Source organism: Coenobita brevimanus, chromosome 71 (assembly GCF_032717465.1).
Source record: "Coenobita brevimanus isolate Jiangsu-jjx chromosome 71, ASM3271746v2, whole genome shotgun sequence".
Classification (NCBI taxonomy): domain Eukaryota; kingdom Metazoa; phylum Arthropoda; class Malacostraca; order Decapoda; family Coenobitidae; genus Coenobita; species Coenobita brevimanus.
Window position 1 is genome coordinate 37,387,806 of NC_137024.1, and position 23,212 is coordinate 37,411,017.

The 23,212-nt window shown below is 42.5% G+C and overlaps 1 protein-coding gene across 1 annotated transcript in view; it reads right to left on the bottom strand.

Moving 5' to 3' along the window:
- sdk (sidekick cell adhesion molecule) overlaps positions 1–23,212 on the bottom strand; it is a 296,130-nt gene that overhangs the window by 52,996 nt on the left and 219,922 nt on the right. Inside the window, exons 25-26 of the mRNA XM_080277849.1 lie at positions 3,429–3,588; positions 2,750–2,770 (exon numbers count right to left, since the gene is read on the bottom strand). Coding sequence (XP_080133975.1) covers positions 2,750–2,770; positions 3,429–3,588 — 181 coding nt within the window. The remainder of the gene's footprint in view (positions 1–2,749; positions 2,771–3,428; positions 3,589–23,212) is intronic.

The window sequence follows — 23,212 nt, forward strand, 5'->3', positions numbered from 1 at the left end:
CCCCAAAGTCTTCCTCGATCTACCTCTTGCAATTCCAACTCCACACACATTTTCTACCCTGCATACCCAGTTGCCACCTTCCATCCTCTTACATGTCCAAACCATCCCAATCCACCTACCACCATCACCACGGCATCAACACATTTGAGTCTTATCCTTCCACTCAACTTCCCACCTGCAACCTCAGATCACCAGGCTTGCCATCCAAAGACACATCACACATCCACCCAATCACTTCTGCCTCTACATGTCTGAGCCCATTAACATCTTCCTCACCACTGCACAACATCGTACACCCAACACAAGCTGCAACAAGGACTCCCTCACAGCATGGAAAGTGAGTCTTCCTAATGTACAAAGGGCCAACACATCCCCAGGAACCCCAGCCCTCCCCAACAACCACTCCCCACCCCTGCCACTGAGCTAGCTGCAGCTTTACCTCCAGCACACATGATGTCTCCCAAATAACAAAACTCCTCCAAACATTCAAGAGAATATCCAGCAAAAGTAATCCTTTCCTGCTTCTCTGCCTCTGTAACCTCTCCTTTACATACCACACACTGAAAATCAGCACTGTCTTGCAGCCTACCTCCAACACCACCACATCTCCTATGCACCCGCCTAACACAAACATCACACAAAATGCAGTTACTGTCTGCACCCCTGTGGCAAATTGTGCATGGCAACACTCTCTCTGCTCTAACAGCACTGCCACCTGACCCAGATATCATCACTCCTCCTCAATCCATGTTCACTCTCAAATTCTTTTTGCCCCATTCTATTGCTCCATCTTCCAAATATCACTGTACCACCTTCCCACTCACTGTGATGAACAGCAAACCATCAGCACTTCAGTCTTTTATGTCCCTTATTGGTGTGGTTTGGGTCTTAAATAGGTGCAATGCATGTCCAGAGGGAGTTGTATAGGTGTTTTTCTGAGTTAGGGTCCATAAGCACAAGTCCAGGAGGCTGGGGCCCAATATCCAGACAGGATCACTATCCAGACATGCCTTTGGCTCTATTACGTCGGATATTGGAAGGATTCCTTTATATATACTGTATATATATATATATATATATATATATATATATATATATATAGATAGATAGATAGATAGATAGACAGATAGATATATATGTATATAGATAGATAGATAGACAGATAGATATATATAGATAGATAGATAGATATATATATAAAGGAACTTCTCATACATACAAAAAATACTCAAACTGAAGCAGCAGTTTGTAAGACATATTTCATTTTTAGGTCCCTAAGCAGTGGTAGCCATTATGAAATCATGCTGACTGAAGTGTTATTGTGCTCATATGTTCATGCCCTGTAACACATACAGTACTCAAAAGGGCATATAAAATAACATATGAAAGGTCATTTGAAACAATTCTGGTGATTTCTTCCAAAGTGTTCGTACTGGAATTCCTAACAGGATGCACTATCTTCATCTGCCCATCATAAAACTCTGTACCACTCTATCATGAAGACTGGGGCACATGGCTAAGCAAATTAATCCAGATGTTTGAGGGAAGACTGACCTGTTACTTGTGGCTTTGTGACACTTTGTGAGTGATAAACCCTACAAACTTCTTGGAAGTAAACCCTGATGGGCCACATCAGTTAGAGTACCATACCTTTACTTACTAGATCTGCACTAACTGTCCCTATGCTGGTTATACGGTTAGCATCTAACATGGTAAAGTGTTTCTTGGGGTCAGGGAAACCATCTGGCCTGTGGTTATCTATGGGTAGCTCTATGTTAAATGCATGAATGATTGGTGTCCTTACCTATCCTTATCATTATCTATCAATCCATCATCCAATTCTTTGCCCCAAAATGGCTTTATGTGAGGAATATAATCCCAACCACTTTTCAGATGGAAACCCTTCTGTATCCCATCCAGTTGGAGAGCCATAACCCACATGACTACCAGGCATTCATTTGGCTTCTGACTCACTGCAGAGTCACATGAAGGTTACACAACATCAAGAAAGAGGATGTGGACAACCCCCAGTACAATATACACTTAAGTCAAGCATCTGTGTTGCTCTACCATGTCATATAATTTTCTAAGATGGATAATCAATAACATTCCCAATATTTCTTCTCAACTCATCCTTTACTTTCTGTTCCATCTACAGTGAATACCCTCTTTCAATGGTGTCCAGCAAGCAGTTTTATGGAAGTCTGAGGAAAGTTATGAACCTATACATGTGATGACTATGTTGAAGCTTTTGCCAAGGACTGCAATATCTCCTCCAATTTTTTCCTTGGAACCCTGACAAGAGACACAGGAGGTTGTCACAGCAGAGCAGTATTTTGAGCATATCAATATATCAACGAACTCTGTAACCTCTGCAAAAATGTGAGTGCAATATTTCTGCATGTAAATAAAGTATTCACAGAAGGCCATGCTTGGTTTTGTACTATCACAATCAAAAGTTCACTTACACTTCCCTGCTGGCTGTGGCGATACTGGGTGATCCATGAAAATTTTTTGTACAATATATGGGATAGATAACAATATGAAGTAAACAACAGAAAAATACAAGGATACTGTCTGATGCTTTGGGAAAAATGAGAAGTGTTCAGAAGCATACTGCCGTCAGAGGACTGTCGGCAAGCTTTTGCTCCTGATAGTACATTAACCCCACACAAATGTATACAGAGAAAAGCATGCACTGTGCAAGTAAGCCAGCACTACAGAGCTTGGGAACACCCACTGTACTTACACATCTGCCATTCAAAGCTGGCTGTTGTCGGCCAGGGCGGGAGGAGTAAGTTTACATAAGAAAAGAAAGATAAACTTAGATAACCACCACCATACACAACCATGGAAAACATAACTACAATGAAGCATTTAAACTAGTGTAAATTTTGTCTTATAACTGTAAAAAAAATTTAAAGCCAGGGTGCAATTTTGAAAAGCTTGGCAAATGTATTTTTAATGCTTGACACATGTTTTAAACTGTTTACTAAACATAAAGTTTAACTACAATATTATATAACAAACTCTGTGATTGCATCTAATAATTGTCATGCTTTGGGAGGAGTGACAAAGACGGCAGTTTAAGTGGATAATGAAATATTGTTGCATATTACCATAAATAAGTAAATATACTGTCTACAGTGCTAGCATCAACAAAAAATAAATTAGTGGAAAATCGCTTGCATCACATACAAAAAAAACAAAACATATAATACATGATATATTGAAATAATATTAATGATGTGCATATGATTAATGCCAAGCACTGCTGAAAAAATTCATGCTAACAGTGAATTAAAGAAGTACTGTACAGTACTCTGCCAAAATATTTAAAACCAAATTTAGTTTACTGAAAACTAATAAAAAACAAAGCCCAGAAATAAGTCAACACCAAAATGTTAGTTGCAAGAAAACTTTCTTACCAATCTTCCTGGCTTCAATATAGTATCCAAGGAGAGGTGCCTTGCCAGCATGGCTGTTGCGCCAGTGTAGTGTGACGCTGGACACAGTTTTGGTCAGTGTTAGGTCTTTAGGCCGTGCTGGGGATCCAGGCTGTGGACCTGTTGTCACATTTGCTTCAACCTGCCACCAAAAACACAATGGGACACTTAACACTCATCACTACCAGGACATTATATGCACAATATTTTGTCCTCCCTATCACCAGCCAATTTTATTCACCTCAGGAAAGACTTTGAAATAATGGGGTTAGACAAAGCCTACATTAATCCCCTTGCTACAAGCTAGCATTCTTAAGCTGAAAAAACACTATCTGGTAGCATCATAGAAGAAATGCAGTAAGATATCATTATTCTGAGAGACTCAACAATATCAAATACTTTACATAATGGTACTGTCATAAAGTCTAAGATGCAATTTTTTGCAGAGTTAGGATGATAATACTACCTCCTTTTTAAAATAATGAAATAATCACTGACTTCATACACTCTGGTGATAACTTCCTTATGGCTTTAATACTTTCCCTTCCTTGTTTTCTGGATCCTACATCATCCCATACTTAGCTTGACATGTGAAAAAAAAAAAAAAGTTATGATACTGACGATGAAACCATCATCATCACAAAACAGTTATCACAATATATGCATTTGCACACTGAACTTGCCATTCACAATTTCACTTCAGAATGTCTCCTCTAAGCTATATAAAACTACCAACCAATGGAAACAATTAATTTAATCTACATTTCTGTAGGGAAGGAGTTAACTTCTTCCACACTGTGATGAATATTTTTTAAGCTATATTGTACTGTTACTACCAGACCATCTTATTCACTACTGGTGATATGTCTCATACTGAAAAGGTTCTGAAGGATATACAGTAAGAAATCCCCCTAGTTCTTTAAGTATCCCCAAACTGAAGAATCATGCTGAGAGAGCAAGAATAAAATATAAATGACATCCTTGGACTGAATACGTAAGCAAGTGAGGTCAGTGATACAGTAGAATCTCATAATCTGCATGTTTCTAAACTGTGAATTCATAACATCATGCAACAGTTTGCATTATCAATAATTCACAAAAATTATACGTAATTCATGATTGCAACCTCAAAAGTGAAGGTTTTCTGATGCGTTCTTGAACATCTGTTATGCTATGTTTGCACAAATGGTGGTTTCTTAATGGGTAACGCTGTATAAAAATGAGATTTTCTTCTCTGTATCAGGCAGGCTAATTTTGAAGCATATAAAGATCTGAAATGAGTTGCCAGATGATGCCACATCGCCTAACAGCAACAGCGTTTACTTATTTTGCCAGCGGTTTTTAACTTTGATGGAGTTTTGGTTAACATAATGATTGTAGTTCTTCTTGATATTCATAACTGTGGTAAAATGGTTTCCACTGGGATAATATCAAGGCTTACCTCCCTATGTAGATGTGGGTCAAATAAAACTTGCCTAGCAAAGCCAACAACACACTCACAGACCAGGTTGCTTTCTTCACCGTAGTATCCCATAATTTCCTTTTTGGTGGATCACAAGGGAGTTGGAAAAGCCACATAGAAGGTCTATCAGTGTTACTGCACCCAAATACAGTACAATCAAACCATTAATAAGGGCAAAATGCTCCAGTAAAAAAACACAGCACCCCCATTTGCAGCTACCAACAGTCTGATTTGTCAGCGTTATAATTCGGCGATTATCTCAATGTTTACATACGCAGAGATGAGGATTAAAACAGAAATCTTCAGAAGCTCAAATTAACAGAATTAAAGCATTATTTAATTCATCAACCAATCATGCATCACAGCAGGAGACAAGATGTATTTTTAGACGAATCTGCAGTCAGCTGACTCAACCGGCACCCAGGCTGTAAGCCGTTAGCACCACAATGCCACCACGTCAGCCGACCATCAGCATACAGCTAAAAATATTGGCTGTCGTCTCTCTATAGGGTCTCTGTCAATTACTAAACCAATCACATTCAAGCATATCATTTAATCTAAGCCAATTACAGCCCTTTCACACCAAGCATAAAGCACATGTGTGTGACAGCCCCGCCATCTGACTCATGCTTGTACTCTGTCTTCTCTCTGTTGACGGTATATAGTTCTGGTGTGGTGCACGAGAGAATTTTTTTCCCCCCCCCGTGTTTCCTCCGCCTGCCCAGTTTTATCATGGTCAATCGTAACCTTTCTAAGCCTATAACTTCTTCAAAGAAGGGGGAGAAGAAGCCAACGTTCACTTACATCCAGAAGTTAGATGTACTAAGGAGGAACGCCTCCCCCTTTCCCCCTCCATCCAAGCAATGTTGTCATTCACAGTCAGGTAAGACTCTTACAATATTGCTAATTTACATTAAATGCTTCACTAATTTCTTTTCCAGGTTGTTAAAGTTCACTGGAGACCAATTTTGATGTTAGGTTGGGGGTAAGGGGGGCAACTTTTTCAAAATGAAAAACTCATAACTACCAGTAATTTTTCCAATAAGATTAGTTATTTCTACATCATGCAATTCTCAAATCACAGCATGTGCCCAGTCTCACAAGACCATGATTTAGGTGATGGTACTGTATGCTGTCTGCTATTTTGGAAATACTGTAAGTATATATATATATATATATATATATATATATACACTCAACCCTCGGCTATCACTCCCAATTGGTCCCGCTATGGCTGCGCTATAGCCAAAACCGTGATAGCCGAACTGAAGAACTTATGGTAATAATTCTAATTGGTGCCATACCTTTTTTGTATCATATATTAATATATAATAGTCTAAAAATGAGCATGTTTTATGATGTGATCACGATTCTTATAAATACCCCTCACAGTTGATTCATTGATGTTATGTTTCTTCCCCACACTTCGCTTGGTCTCACCACTCTCTATAAGTTTCACATTTCCAGTTTATTTGCATAACTTAGGTTCTTCCTCTTCTTTATTTCCCTGCCAGGTGCCGCAGCATTGTGTTGGGTGATGGTAGGGGGATGGGGAGGGGGTACATTGGCCATGGTCATATCATAAAAAAGGTTATTGTTCTCGCTATCACTGTTCACGGTCTGAGGGCGCGCACTTGAATGGTTTGGCGGGCAAGTGACTCGGACGGGCAGCCAATCAGCGCTCGGCTGGCCCTGATGTCACACGACCAATCACGGAGTGAAGCTTTTGTTGGCTGGGCAGAGCACTGGAGCCTGGCCTTTTTTAAATTTTTGAACATTTGCAGTGGCAATAGCAGGTATTTAGTGCATGATAAAGGTATTTGGGTAGTTTTTTATATAGGCGTGATAGCGAGATACGCTCATATAGCGGAACCCATGATAGCCGAGGGCAGAGTGTACAGTATGTGTAAATATAAATATATATATATATAATGTATATATATATGTATATGTATATATACATATATATATATATATATATATATATATATATATATATATATATATATATATAAAATCGTTTTGTTTCGTTTTTAAAGGCTCCAACATGCTTGCATGCATCGGCCTTGGTCACCTAATGGCGGCTCTCCATGCTGCACGATCCATTGCAGACTTCCTGTTCAGTCCCTTAACCCTGAGGTCACACTTGATGACCTCGTCCCACGTCAATCTTGGTCTACCCCTTGTAACCCCACCCCCAATATTAACACTTCTCACCTTCCTCACCCAATTATCATCCCCCATCCTCTTCACATGTCCAAATCACCTCAATCTACCTCTCCCCATCACAACACCAATACACTCCAGTCCTATCCTACCCCTCAACTCTTCCTATCATAAACCCAGCCCCCCCAGACCTTGGACGCAGGGACGCACTACACATCCACCTAATCATTGTCATTTCTGTACGTCTGAGCCGGCAAATATTCTCCTCCTTCACTACCCAGGTCTCACTAGCATACAGCATTACACTCCTAACACTTGCTGCAAGCAAAGACCCCTTAGCACGTAGGGAGAGTCCTCTCAATGTCAGGAGAGGCAAGAGCTCCCTGAACTTCTTCCAACAACTTCTCACCCTAGCCACAGAGCTAGCTCCAGCCCCACCTCCAGCACACAACATGTCTCCCAAATAACAAAACTCTTCCACACACTCAAGAGATTCACCAGCAAGTTCAATTCTTTCATGTCTGACAATCTCCACCTGCTCTCCCCGACGTGTCGTACACATAAAATCAGCATTATCTCGCAGTCTACCTCTGATACCACTACATCTCTTATGCACCCATTTATCACAAACACCGCACAAGATGGAATTACTTCCCACGCCCTTGTGGCAAACTGCACATGGCCACTCTCCCTAGTCTTTGACAGTACCGCCACCAACCCTAGATATCATCACTTTTGTTTTATCTGCATTTACCCTTAAGCCCTTGTGCCCCATACCATCTCTCCACTTCCTAAACCTTTCCTCCTCCTCCTTTCATTCTCTGCAATCAACACCAAATCATCAGCATACAACAACTCCCACGGGAGTCCGTTTCTAAAGTCACGTGAAAGGGCTTCAAGTACCATGATAAACAACATGGGACTCAAAACTGACCCCTGATGCACACCAACATTCATGGAAAACCTATCACTCAAATCTCAATTCACTCTCACCTGGGTGTGAGCACCCACATACATAGCCATAACCACCTTAACCAACCACTCCTCCAAGCAAAGCTTTCTCATTGCCCACTTCACCACCTCTCTAGGGACTCTGTCAAAGGCCTTTTCCAAATCAACAAAAACAAAATAAAGATCCCTTCTCCTACCAATATACTTTTCCTGAAGCTGTCGAACAATGAATATGGCATCAGTGGTCCCCCTACCTGGCATAAACCCAAACTGCATCTCATCAATATTCACTCTTTCTCTAACCATGCCTTCTAAAACTCTCTCCATTACCTTCATTATCTGATCTAAAAGCTTTATACCTCTATAATTTCCTCTCTCCAGGGCATCACCCTTCCCTTTATACACATTTACAATTACACTCTTCAGCCAATCATCTGGGACAACACACTCATAAATAATCCTATTTATCAGGTCAGTGACTAACTTCACCCCTATATCGCCTGAGGCCTTCAACATTTTGGCAGTCAACCCAGACACACCTGCTGCCTTCCCCACCTTCATCCTGCCTATTGCCTCACTCACAGTAGCAGCATCAATCAAAAGCCATGGGCCAGACACTGGATCTGCTGGCTCCAAACCTTCTCTGTCCCAGTCAAACACCTCATTCAACAACCGGTTATAATGCTCTCTCCATGCATCTTTAATATCCTCACCCTTCACCACTACCCTTCCTTCATCATTCTTCACACACTGCTAACCTATAATATCCCAATTAACCCTCTTCACCTGACCTGCCACCCTAAATATCATATTTTTCCTTTCCCCATGATTTAGGTTATCAAGTAAAAGTCTCTGTGACTCAGACTTTTCCCTGTATACCTCTCTTCTAGCCCTACGTTTGGCAACCAAATATTCCTCTTCGCTACCACCCTTCATCCATATTTATATATATATAAGAAACCATTTACAACACTGGGTGGTAACCATATAACCAAACCATTCGTGCTCCCCACATGTCAACAAGTGGGTTGGTGAAGGGTTAGTGCCCCTCCCCGTAAAACAAATAACTCAGAAGTCAATGGCCACCCCTTACGGGATCATGGCGTCTGGCAACAGATAGATAGATAGATAGATATACACAGTGCTGGGCAGGTGCATAAACACTTGCACAAAGCTCAACTGCGCACCCTTGCGCTCCGATGATATCATTTGCGTATTGCACACCGCACGAGACCATGCGCAATTTTGCGCTTGTGCACCTGCCTTTTCATGTGCGCAAGTGCAAACTTAGTTGCGCTTGCACAACTTAATTTGCGCTTGCGCACCTGCCCTGTGGATTGCGCACCGTGCAATCCAAGGGACACGTGGTCTTCCAGGGGACATGTGGTCTTGGGAGCTTTCCGCATGGCTGGACAATGGATGGGGGAGGCTGGGGCGGGTCGTGAGGGTGGGTTGGTGGGGGGAGGCGGGAGGGAAGGGGGTAGTAGCATTTTTTAATATGCTTCAACAGAGATAATGTATTTCTAATATTTTTTAAATTATTATTATTAGTAAATATAATAAATATACATTATTTATTAAGATTAGCATATGCAATTCCTTACAAAAACCATTAAAACATATTATTTAAATCAAATATTCACAGCCAAATAATTTATTAGGCTGTGCATATTTGATTTAAGTACTCTGTTTTCATGATTTTTTATTTTTTGTAACGGATTACATATGCTATTGTATATCTATACTGAATTATCAAATAAATTGTCTTGACAAGACAAAAGAGAGAGAGAGAGAGAGAGATGTATTGCCAGACGCCATATTCCCGTACGGGGTAAAGAACATTATTCTGAGGGAGAGAGAGAGAGAGAGAGAATAAATACAGGAATGGCAAAGGAGTGTCCCTTTGAGTGAGGAGAAAGGCATAAACTTCGTCCCTCTTCCCTCTCTTATTCTCCATTACCTCCCTCCTCTGTCGGAGAGAGAGAGAGAGAGAGAGAGAGAGAGAGAGTTCATGATACAGTAATCACGTGATCTTTGTCAATGTCTTGGTAAATATGGGCTGTTTTTCCCGGACAATGACCTACTGTACCTCAGTCACTGCGGGTGGTGGGCAGGTTGCTAATTTAGTAATTTATTTAAGTATACCAATATATATGTTACAGTAATTCCCACAAATATATGCAAATGATTTGCACAAGCACTTTGCGACATTGCACAAGCTAAATATTAGATTGCACACTTGCGCAAATTACAAATAATAGAAAATAATAATAATAAATAAAAGTAAGTAGGAATGCTGTTTTATTTAAATATCTCAATATTTTTCAGTAATTCCCAAAAATATATGCAAATGGTTTGTGCTTGCGCTTTGCGACATTGCGCAAGCTAAATATTTGTCAGATTGCGCATTTGCGCTTGCGCAAGGTAGTGAACTGTGGATTGTGTTTTGCGCTTGCGGAAGGTCCTTCTTCATTTGCGCTGCCCACCACTGTATATATATATATATATATACATATATATATATATATATATATATATATACAGTATGTGTGTGTGTGTGTGTGTGTGTAATATATATAGTAAAATCTCGATACAACGGACTTCAATAGACAGGAATTCACTTTTATCGGTATTGAGGAGTTACCAGACAAAATACTTATATATCGGAAAAAGTCCGATAAGGCCAGAAGCAGTCTGCACTGCTTCACCACTTCAGTTATCGTTTTCGTTTTCGTTTTTAAAGGCTCCAACATGCTTGCATGTGTCGGCCTTGGTCACCTAATGGCGGCTCTCCATGCTGCACGATCCATTGCAGCCTCCCTGTTCAGTCCCTTAACCCTAAGGTCACACTTAATGACCTCGTCCCATGTCTTTCTCGGTCTACCCCTCATAACCCCACCCCCAATATTAACACTTCTCACCTTCCTCACCCAGCTATCATCCCCCATCCTCTCCACATGTCCAAACCACCTCAATCTACCTCTCCTCATCACAACACCAATACACTCCAGTCCCATCCTACCTCTCAACTCTTCCATTGTAAACCCAGCCCCTCCAGGCCTTGGACGCAGGGACGCACTGCACATCCACCTAATCATTGTCATTTCTGTACGTCTGAGCCGGCGAATGTCTTCCTCCTTCACTGCCCAGGTCTCACTGCCATACAGCATTACACTCCTAACACACGCTGCATACAAAGACCCCTTAGCACGTAGGGAGAGCCCCCTCAATGTCAGGAGAGGCAAGAGCTCCCTGAACTTCTTCCAACCACTTCTCACCCTAGCCACAGAGCTAGCTCCAGCCCCACCTCCAGCACACAACATGTCTCCTAAATAACAAAACTCTTCCACACACTCAAGAGATTCACCAGCAAGTTCAATTCTTTCACGTCTGACGATCTCCACCTGCTCACCCCGGCACGCCGTACACATAAAATCAGCATTATCTCGCAGTCTACCTCTGATACCACTACATCTCTTATGCACCCACTTATCACACACACCGCACAAGATGGAATTACTTCCCACGCCCTTGTGGCAAACTGCACATGGCCACTCTCCCTCGTCTTTGACAGTACCGCCACCAACCCTAGATATCATCACTTTTGTTTTATCTGCATTTACCCTTAAACCCTTTTGCCCCATACCATCTCTCCACTTCCTAAACCTTTCCTCCGCCTCCCTTTCATTCTCTGCAATCAACACCAAATCATCAGCATACAACAACTCCCACGGGAGTCCGTTTCTAAAGTCACGTGAAAGGGCTTCAAGTACCATGATAAACAACATGGGACTCAAGACTGACCCCTGATGCACACCAACATTCACGGAAAACTCATCACTCAAATCTCCATTCACTCTCACCTGGGTGTGAGCACCCACATACATGGCCATAACCACCCTAACCAGCCACTCCTCCAAGCCAAGCTTTCTCATTGCCCACTTCACCACCTCTCTAGGGACTCTGTCAAAGGCCTTTTCCAAATCAACAAAAACAAAATAAAGATCCCTTCTCCTACCAATATATTTTTCCTGAAGCTGTCGAACAATGAATATGGCATCAGTGGTCCCCCTACCTGGCATAAACCCAAACTGCATCTCATCAATATTCACTCTTTCTCTAATCATACCTTCTAAAACTCTCTCCATTACCTTCATTATCTGATCTAAAAGTTTTATACCTCTATAATTCCCTCTTTCCAGGGCATCACCCTTCCCTTTATACACATTTACAATTACACGCTTCAGCCAATCATCTGGGACAACACACTCATAAATAATCCTATTTATCAGGTCAGTGACTAAACTCACCCCTATATCGCCTGAGGCCTTCAACATTTCGGCAGTCAACCCAGACACACCTGCTGCCTTCCCCACCCTCATCCTGCCTATTGCCTCACTCACAGTAGCAGTATCAATCAAAGGCCAAGGGCCAGACACTGGATCTGCTGGCTCCAAACCTTCCCTGTCCCAGTCAAACTCCTCATTCAACAACCGGTTATAATGCTCTCTCCATGCATCTTTAATATCCTCACTGTTCACCACTACCCTTCCTTCATCATTCTTCACACACTGCTCACCTATGATATCCCGATTATCCCTCTTCACCTGACCTGCCACCCTAAATATATTTTTCCTTTCCCCATGATTTAGGTTATCAAGTAATTGTCTCTGTGACTCAAACTTTGCCCTGTATACCTCTCTCCTAGCCCTACGCTTGGCAGCCAAATATTCCTCTTTGCTACCACCCTTCTTCCATTCCCGGAAAAGCCTTCTTTTCTCCTTAATTGCAGCTTCTACACCCTCATCCCACCACCAAGTTACTTTATGTCTTGGTGGTCCTCTTGTCCAGCCGCATGTTACATCAGTAACTCTCAAGAAATTGTTCTTGAGGGCTCTGTACTGTTCATTAACGCCTCTGTCTACAGCTCCCTGTTCAGCCACCACTCTCCTCAACTCGCTATAGAAGGCATCCCTTACTACTTGGTTTTTCAGCTTCCATATTTTCCTCCTAGGTACATAAGTCCTCTTTTTCATCATTTGTTCTTTAAGCACCATATCACAAATCAATAGTTTGTGCTGCTGCACACACTCCTCACTTCCTATAACTTTAACATCCCTCACTAACCTCCTATCGGCCCTCCTAACCAGAAAATAATCTATCTGACTGCTATTTCCCCCAGACTCATACGTAATTAACCTACTGTCTCTTTTCCTAAAATATGTGTTGCACACAATCATGTCCGTTGCCTCCCCAAACTCGAGTATCCTTTCCCCTTCTGCATTCCTTAGACCATATGCACATCCCCCATGCACTCCTTCATAACCTTGGGCTGCTTCACCTACATGACCATTTAAGTCCCCTCCCAAAATTACTATCTCATCATCCCGCATACCACCCACTACACGTATTAAATCATCCCAAAATCTATCTTTCTCTGATTCATCCAATCCTGCCTGTGGAGCATATGCCAATATAATCACAGCTATCTTTCTTCCCAACAGAATTTTCACAACCAATATCCTATCGCTTACTCTCAAAACATTCATAACATATTCCACCCATTTCTCCGCAACCATCACACCAACACCTCCATATCCGTCTGTCCTCCCCTGCCAAAACAACTTATAGCAACAGTCCTTCCCAACAATCTTTCTGGCTGATCCACCCCTGTACCGGACTTCCTGCAAACACGCCACGTCCACCCACCTCCTACTGAATGCCTCAACGACTTCCCCTGCTCTTCCCCTCAAACTTCCCACATTCCATGAACCCACCCTCATCCCCATGGGTGATTTACTGTCCTCAGGCTTGCTTTGAAACCTTTTTTGTTTTGTCATCTTCAGTGTTAATAAATGGGGACAGACACAGCACAGGTCCCACTCACCGCACAATCCCAGGTCCAGGCAATGGATCTGGGACCCCTAGCCCACCAGCTTACCAGTGGCTGTGGTAGTGGCCTCGGGGCACCCTGCCAGGACAGCTGCAGGGACACCCTCCAAGCGCATCTTGGCACTGCAACTATCCCGCCATTATACACCCACTGATAGGGCAGCCTCCTGGGACGCTACTCCCAGGTTCGGGCCCCTCTCTATTGGGCGGAAGCGGCAGCCTGGGAACCGCAATGCCCTGTACCCTCTAGCACAGGCCCGAGCCCCATCTCGCCCTGGACCCATGATCTATGTTATGTTCACCACAATAAGTTCACCACAATAAGTTAAATGAAAGACATGTTTATCAGTGTATAGTAAAGTATTATCATGTATATTATACCATTTCATTATTGTAGTGAATGTACACTACAGCACAGTACTGCAGTGGTAGTGAAAGCAGTTTAAAAACCATAGGTGCAGTCCAGACTAATGTCTGTTATATTGGAAAAAGTCCCGGTTAGCGGGGGGAAGTTTGGATGTCACTGTTATAGGAATTTTGCTTTTTTCCGGAATGGCTTTGGCCCAAATTAGTCCGTTATAATGAGATTGTACTATATATGTATATACATAATACAGTAGGTACCCACAGTACATGAGTTCACAGTATGCGATCCTCGTTGCAGGCGAGGACCTATTTTTTTCCGAATTTTAGAGTATTTTTTAATAGTACGCGAATTGAGCTCGTTGTAGGCGAGACGGCAGCGAAGAGTGGCCCAAATCCGGGGTTTACCCCGAGCACGCGACACTGCCACCCCAAGAAGTGCCAACCACCAGTGATGGAGAATGGAGACTTGTCAATGATGGAGCTCAGCCGGGTACTGTGTGCCCTAGATAAATTCAAGAAAGAATTCAAGAACATCGAACACTGTCAGTTGCAAGTGGAGGAAGCGATGACTTCACTTTGAAGTGTTTATGAACGAAGTGAGTGCAATAACTAGTGAAAGTATCGAAAGTGCCGGTGACGAGAGTGGTGTGTCGGGTGGTGCGGGTGCATGCTACGGTTCTGAGAAAATTCGCCATCAGACAATAATTAACTTGTTTCTTCCTCGCTGTAAATGCCTTTGAATACATATTCTAGCGTCACCCACAGCTGTCTTCATTAATGATGGCGAATTGTCTTGTTATTGTTGTGATGGCGAATTGACTTGATGACGAATTCTCCCGAAACCCACGCTAGGTGCCTCACCCTGCCTCAGATCCCCTTCTTACCTCCATTAAGCCTGTTGTCCTCTTGGGTTAAGGTGAGCAGCCATATTCTTGTTGGTTTAGTTAAGCCATATCCTTGATTTAGTAAAGCCATAATCTTGCTGGTTTACTTTATCTTAGGTAATATGTCTTAGATAGTTTCCCTGTACAGTACAATACAGTACTTAGGTCTGAAAGGAGTCTCAGGGGTTGCCCATGAAGCGGGATGCCACCCATATGTAATTTTTCCCAAAAGTTTATGTATCCAGAGTATGAGAATTCCTAGTACGCGACGTCTTCTGCCACCCATATACTCGCATACTGTGGGTACCTACTGTATATATATATGTATGGTTTCCTGTACACAAGGAAACCATTTACTATACTGGGTGGTAACTATCTATCTATCTATCTATTGCCAGATGCCTTAATCTCTCATACGGGGTGGCCACAAACAAATCACCTCCACGTCACCCTGTCCTCCACCATTTCACTGCCCTGCTTAAAATTCACACACCCCTCTCACATATACCTCTCCACCCCATCCCTCCATCTCATCCTTGGTCTTCCTCTCCCTCTCTCCCCCTCCACTCCACTCGCATACACTCTCCTCGTCAGTCTCTCACTCTCCATTCTCTCCACATGGCCATACCATCTCAATGTGTTTCTCCTAATACTTCCTATCACATCCACATCCACACCACAATGCTCCTTCACATCCTCATTTGTCAGTCTGTCTCTCCACATGACTCTACATGCTCCTCTCAAATAACTCATTTCCACTGCTCTCACTCTTGTCTTGTGTCCCTCCAACAAGGTCCAAGATTCACTTCCATACGTTAGAGTTGGTATCACAATACTGTCATGTAATAACTTTTTCACTTCCATGCTCACTTCCCTGTTTCTTATCACTCCCTTCAAAGAACCAGTAACTTTTCTTCCTTTCTGTACCGGTACCCTTTCAAGCACTTCACCCTCCAAACTTCCATCCTTACTAATCACACTACCCAAGTACTTAAATGTACTCACATTTTCCATTTCCTCATCATCCAACCTCACTGTACATTCACTGATTTCACCTCTTTCGAAGACCATAACTTTAGTTTTCTCTACATTCGCCTTTAGATTCCGTTTCTTACATACTCTCTCAAACTCATTCACCAAGCCTTGCAGCTCCTCTAGTCTTCACTTAACAACACAATATCATCTGCAAACAATAGTACAGGGAGTTACCAAATACTGCCCTCTCTCATTAGGGCCTCTCCAACATCCACTGCCCTACCTTGTTTCTCTCTTATAACCCCATCCATATACAGATTGAACAACCATGGAGACATGACACATCCCTGTTTCAACCCAACCTTCAAATGGAAAAACTCACTCAGTTCACTATCCACATGTACTGCAGCCTTAGCACCCTCATACATACTCCTCACAGCACACAACTTCCCATCTACTCCATATATTCCTAATACTTTCCACAATCCTTGTCTATCCACCCTGCCATGTGCTTTCTCCAAATCCACGAAGGCCGCATAGAACTTCTTTCCCTTGTGTAGAAACTTTTCCACTAAAGATCTTAGAATGAATATCTCATCTACACAACCTCTTCCCTTCCTAAAGCCTCCATGGTATTCTCCAACTAATTCCTCTGTTATTTCCCTAACTCTGTCAATAAGTATCCTAATGTATACTTTTCCTATTACACTAAGAAGACAAATGCCCCTATGATTACCACACACTTCTTTTTCCCCTTTCTCTTTGTACAAGGGTATAATTATACCTGGCTTCCAAGCCTCCGGGACTCTACCTTCCTCCCAGGCCAATCTGCACATCTTCTACATCCATTCTACTACTATCTCTCCCCCCTGCTTCAGCATTTCACCACATACTCCATCAATTCCTGGGGCTTTCCCCATTTTGACTTTCTTCATTGCTTCCACAACTTCCATCCTACTGATTTCTTCCTGTCTTCTCACCCCACTCTTTCTCCCTGCCATTCCTCAGCCACTTATACTAGCATTACTTTCATTCTCTATGTTCAACAATTCATTAAAGTGTTCTCTCCATCTGCTCACTTTTTCTCCCTTCTCAACTAGTAATCTACCATTTTTATCTTTCATTCCCCTACTAAATTCATTGCCACCCTGTCCGACTCTCCTTACCTCTTTCCAGAACATTTTCTTGGCACTCAAATTCCATCCAAATTCCTCATCCACCTCATTATGTGGTAACCACATAACCAAATTATGGCGCCTGGTGGTTTACTGGGTAATTAAGGCACCCCAATTGGACTAAGCCTGTGTAGGTTTATATCCGAGAGATGTTTAGAATTTGTTGCTCACGTAATGCCACTTGGATGAGCGAGGCTGGTCACTTCCATCTTAAATGTCAGGATCATCTTGCCTAGCCCTAGGCTCCTCATGAGGCAACACAGGATTAGATGATGAATGAATGATTGATGAATATATATATATATATATATATATATATATATATATATATATATATATATATATATATATATATATATATATATATATATATATATATTATATATATATATTTATATATATATATATATATATATATATATATATATATATATTATATATATATATATATATATATATATATATATATATATATATATATATATATATATATATATATATATATATATATATATATATATATATATATATATATATATATATATATATTATATATATATATATATATATATATATATATATATATATATATACATGTGTATATATATATATATATATATATATATATACAGTACTACCCCCTGGGGGTAGGGAGGTTTTCAAGAATACTCCCCCAGTATCCCTGCTTGTCGTAAGGCGACTTAAAAGGGTTGGCGGAGGGTTAGTGCCCCTCCCCGGAAAACAACTAACTAAAAAAACAAACAAGAAGCCTCGGACAAGGACTGACCAAACGTTGACGACCCAGGACCGGACAAAGGACTTGGTAATGTGTACATGGAATGTAAGAGGAGCGAATGATGAGGTGAAAGAGAGAGAGATTGTCCAGGTGCTTGAGGATGCGAAAGTGGATGTATGTGGAATAACTGAAACAAAATGGAGAGGAGAAAGTGTGAGAGAATGGGAGTATGGATGGGGTATATGTGCAGGAGTAGATGAGAATGAGAGGGCAAAGGAAGGAGTGTGTATAGTTGTGAGTAAAAGATGGAAGAAGAGCATAAGACAGTATGGATCAGTTGGGTCAAGGATTGTGTGGGTAAAGTTGAAAGTTGGAATACAAATGTGGGCGATTGTGTGTGTGTATGCGCCAACGCAAGATCGTGCTAGAAGAGTGAGAGAAGAGTTCTGGACAAATGTGGAAGTGTGCATGGAAAAGTTTGGAAGGAATGAGAGAGTGTTTTGATCGGTGATATGAATGGTAAAGTTGGTAATGTGGAAGGTGGATGGAATAGTTGGTGAGTGGGTGTGCCTGCTGAGATAGATGAGAATGGGAGTGCGTTAGTGGACATCTGTGCTGGGAGGGGGGTTGGTAATAGCCAATACACACTCTTTCAGGCATAAAATGATCCACAGGTATACATGGCGAGTGATGAGAAGGGTGGGTGGTGAACTGAATGAAAGGAAGGCAATGATTGATTATGTGTGTGGATGAAAGGATGCGAAGATGTATATTGGATGCAAGAGTTTATAGAGGTTGGGGAGTGGCCTTTCTGACCACTACTTGGTGGTGGCCAGAATTAGGATGCAAGTAAGATGGAGGAATAGAAGAAGGGAAAGACAAGAGGAAGGAGTAGTTGCAAGGAGAGTGGAAAGGTTACAAGAGGATGAGAAAAAGGCAGAGTATAAGAGAGAAGTGGAGGAACGATTGGGCAAATATGAATTGGAGCAGATGGGAGACGTGGAAGGTGTGTGTAAGATATTTACAGAAGAAATATGTGCAGCATGTGATGTGGTGTGTGGAAGGAAGAGAAGACGGAGGGGGTGCAAGGAACAGCGTGGTGGACTGAAGAGGTGAAACAGGCTGTGGCACAAAAGAAGAAAGCATACAATGAATGGATGAGAAATAGGGGCGTGGAAGAAGTTGAGAGGCAGAAGAGAGAGTTATATGTGGAAAGGAAGAGAGAGGTGAAAAGATTAGTAAGAGAGAGTAAGAAGAGAGTGGATGAGGAATTTGGAAGGAATTTGAGTGTAAAGTGGAGGGACTGTAAGAAAATGTTCTGGAGAGAAGTGAAAAGAGTAAGACAGGGTGGAAGTGAAGTTAGCAGGGGAGTGAAAGATAAAAACAGTAGATTACTAGTGGAGAAGGGAGAAAAAGTGAGCAGATGGAGAGAACACTTTAAGGAATTGTTGAACGTAGAGGATGGAAGTAATGCGAGTATAAGTGGCTGGGGAATGGCTGGGAGAAGGAGGGAGGTGAGAAGACAGGTAGAAATCAGTAGGATAGAGGTTGTGGAAGCAGTGAAGAAAGTTAAATCGGGAAAGCCCCAGGAATTGATGGAGTGTGTGGTGAGATGCTGAAGCATGGGGGAGAGATAGTAGTAGAATGGATGTGGAAGATGTGCAGATTGGCCTGGGAGGAAGGTAGAGTCCCGGAGGATTGGAAGTCAGGTATAATTATTCCCTTGTACAAAGGAAAAGGGGGAAAAAGAAGTGTGTGGTAATCATAGGGGCATTTGTCTTCTTAGTATAATAGGAAAAGTGTATGGTAGGATACTTATAGACAGAGTTAGAGAAAGAACAGAGAAATTAGTTGGAGAAGAACAGGGAGGCTTTAGGAAGGGAAGAGGTTGTGTAGATAAGATATTCATTCTTAGATCTTTAGTGGAAAAGTTTCTAGAGAAGGGAAAGAGAAGTTGGCGCGGCTTTCATGGATGTGGAGAAAGCATATGACAGGGTGGATAGACAATGATTGGTGAAAGTGTGAAGAATATATGGATTAGATGGGAAGTTGTTGAATGCTGTGAAGAGTATGTATGATGGTGCTAAGGCTGCAGAGAGTGTGGATGGTGAACTAAGTGAATTTTTCTCTTTGAAAGTTGGTTTGAAACAGGGATGTGTCATGTCTCCATGGTTGTTCAATCTGTACATGGATGGGGTAATAAAAGAGGTACAAGGTAGGGTAGTGGATGTTGGAGTGGCCCTGGTGAGAGAGGATAGTGTTTGGAAACTCCCTGTACTGTTGTTTGCAGATGATACTGTGTTGTTGAGTGAAGATGAAGGGGAGCTGCAAGGCTTGGTGGATGAGTTTGAGAGAGTGTGTAAGAAACGGAACTTAAAGGTGAATGTAGGGAAGAGTAAAGTGATGGTCTTTGAGAGAGGTGAAGTCAGTGAATGCATAGCGAGGTTGGATGGTGAGGAATTGGAAAATGTGAGTACGTTTAAGTATTTGGGTAGTGTGATGAGTAAGGATGGAGGTTTGGAGGGTGAAGTGCTTGAAAGGGTACAGCAGGGAAGAAAGGTTGTTGGTTCCTTGAAAGCAGTGATAAGAAACAGGGAAGTGAGCATGGAAGTAAAAAAGTTACTACATGACAGTATTGTGATACCAACTCTAACGCATTTACGGAAGTGAAGCTTGGACGTTGTTGGAAGGACACAAGTCAAGAGTGAGAGCAGTGGAAATGAGTTATTTAAGAGGAGCTTGTGGAGTCACGTGGAGAGACAGGCTGACGAATGAGGATATAAAGGAGCGTTGTGGTGTTGATGTGGATGTGATAGGAAGCGTTGTGAGGAACACACTGAGTGGTTTGGCCATGTGGAGAGATGGAGGGTGAAAGACTGATCTAGAAGAGAGTGTATGTGAGTGAGGTGGGAGGGTGGAAGAGGGAGGGGAGACCGAGGATGAGATGGACGGATGGGGTGAGAGGTATAGAGAGAGGGGGTGAGTTGGGAGCAGGCAGAAATGGCTGCAGGGCGACTTAGCGATTTGTTTGTGGCCACCCCAAACGGGATTGAGGCGTCTGGCAATAGATAGATAGATAGAACTAAAGTATTGCACACCCTGCACCCCTCCTACAAAGCAAACCTTTCAACTATGGAAAAATCTATCTATCTATCTATTGCCAGACGCCTCAATCCCGTTTGGGGTGGCCACAAACAAATCGCCTCCAAGTCGCCCTGTCCCCCGCCATTTCACTGCCCTGCTCCCAACTCACACCCCCCTCTCTCATATACCTCTCCACCCCATCCCTCCATCTCATCCTCGGCCTCCCCCTCCCTCTTCCCCCCTCCACCTCTCTCACATACACTCTTTTCGTCAGTCTTTCACCCTCCATCCTCTCCACATGGCCAAACCACCTCAGTGTGTTCCTCATAACACTTCCTATCACATCCACATCAACACCACAACATGTAAATAATGCATTATAATTACCGTTAATACTTGGTAAGGTTTCCTTTGCGCTTCTTCACGGACCTGAGATGTCGTGGAAATGAAAGGACGAGGTTCCTCAGGTGCTGGGGTGATATACTTGCCCAGGACTCACGAATGGCTGCTTCCAGCTTAGGCAGAGAGCTCATGTCCTTCCCTTGGAGATTCTTCTTTACGAGGTACCAGAGGTTTTCTATCGGGTTGATATCTGGGCTATTGCCTGGCCAGTCTTTCATGAAGGAGACCTCGCAGTCACGAAGCCAGTTGGTGACAGATTTGGCTTTATAAGCACGTGCATCATCCTGCTGAAACACTCGTGCACCTGTGAGCTCGAAGGACTCAGGTAAATGATCACAAAGCAGCTCCAGGTAAACATCCTGATTCACTCTGTAGTTCCTGGGAAGCACAACAAGCTTCCCCAAACCCTTACCAGAGAAACAACCCCATACCATCAGTGAATCAGGGTGTTTAACACTGCTCTCCACATAAAGGGGGTCGAGTGGGTCACTACCTCTGCGCCGGTACACTCATGCTCCTCAATTACAGGTAACGGTAAACGTTGCCTCATCAGATCACAACACTGACAACCATTGGTCCTCACCCCAGGTAAGGTACTTGTTAGCAAAGGCAAGCCTACGAAGTCACTGGTTACGTGTAAGAAGAGGCTTTCTCACACGCCTGTGGCTTGTTTAACCAAGTTCATAGACTTCGAGAAACCGTACGCACTGTAACCTCGCCAATCACTTCCGGATTGCTCTCCTTAATTTTCCTTGCAGTCACATGAGGATTCGACTCCACTGCACGTTTTAGCACATTAACAGACCTCGGAGAAGTTTTCCTGGGCCTACCAGACCGTGTTTTTTTTGTAGGAACATCACCACTATTTTCCACTTGGTAACGGGCACACCAGCTCCGCACTGTCGACCGAGCTACACCAACCAAATCACTAATTTCCTTCATGGGGTGACCTGCCTCCTTTAGAGCAATGATCTGTGATATTGTTTCACTCAACAATTCACGGGTAGGGGCCACAGTAAAGTAGCGAAAGCCAAAACACTGCAGGTCGCTAGGTAAAAAATGGTGCAACAAGAGGGAGGAGCGGCCGGGTTCCCCTCTCTCACGCAGCTCGTAGGCAACTGAGGCGCCAGCCAACCAGCGCGCAGTAAGGCCTCAGGCTGCTGTGATGTCATGTTAGCGCCCAAAACTTCTAGCAAAATTTTTTCTCCCAAAAATGGGTGATTCTTTTTTCACCAAAAGTATTGCGCGCCTATGTCAAGGCGCGCAGTACTTTTGTCAAGCACTGTATATACTGTATACTGTGTGTGTGTGTATATATATATATATATATATATATATATATATATATATATATATATATATATATGTATATATATATACCGTAAGACCTCACTATAATGGACTAATTGGGGCCTGAACCATTCCGAAAAATGCAAAATTCCGATAAAAGTGACATTCGGGCTTCCCCCTGCTAATCCGGACTTTTTCCGATACAGTAATCCCTCCACCATCCGATGTAATAGAGCCAAAGGCATGTCCAGAAAGTGATCCCGTCTGGATAGTGGGCCTCTGCCTGCTGGACCGGTAATTATGACCCTAACCCTGCCAAACTTTGAAAGCAATCTAAATAACTCATTAATGGACATGCATAGGACTTCTTGAAACCTATTTAA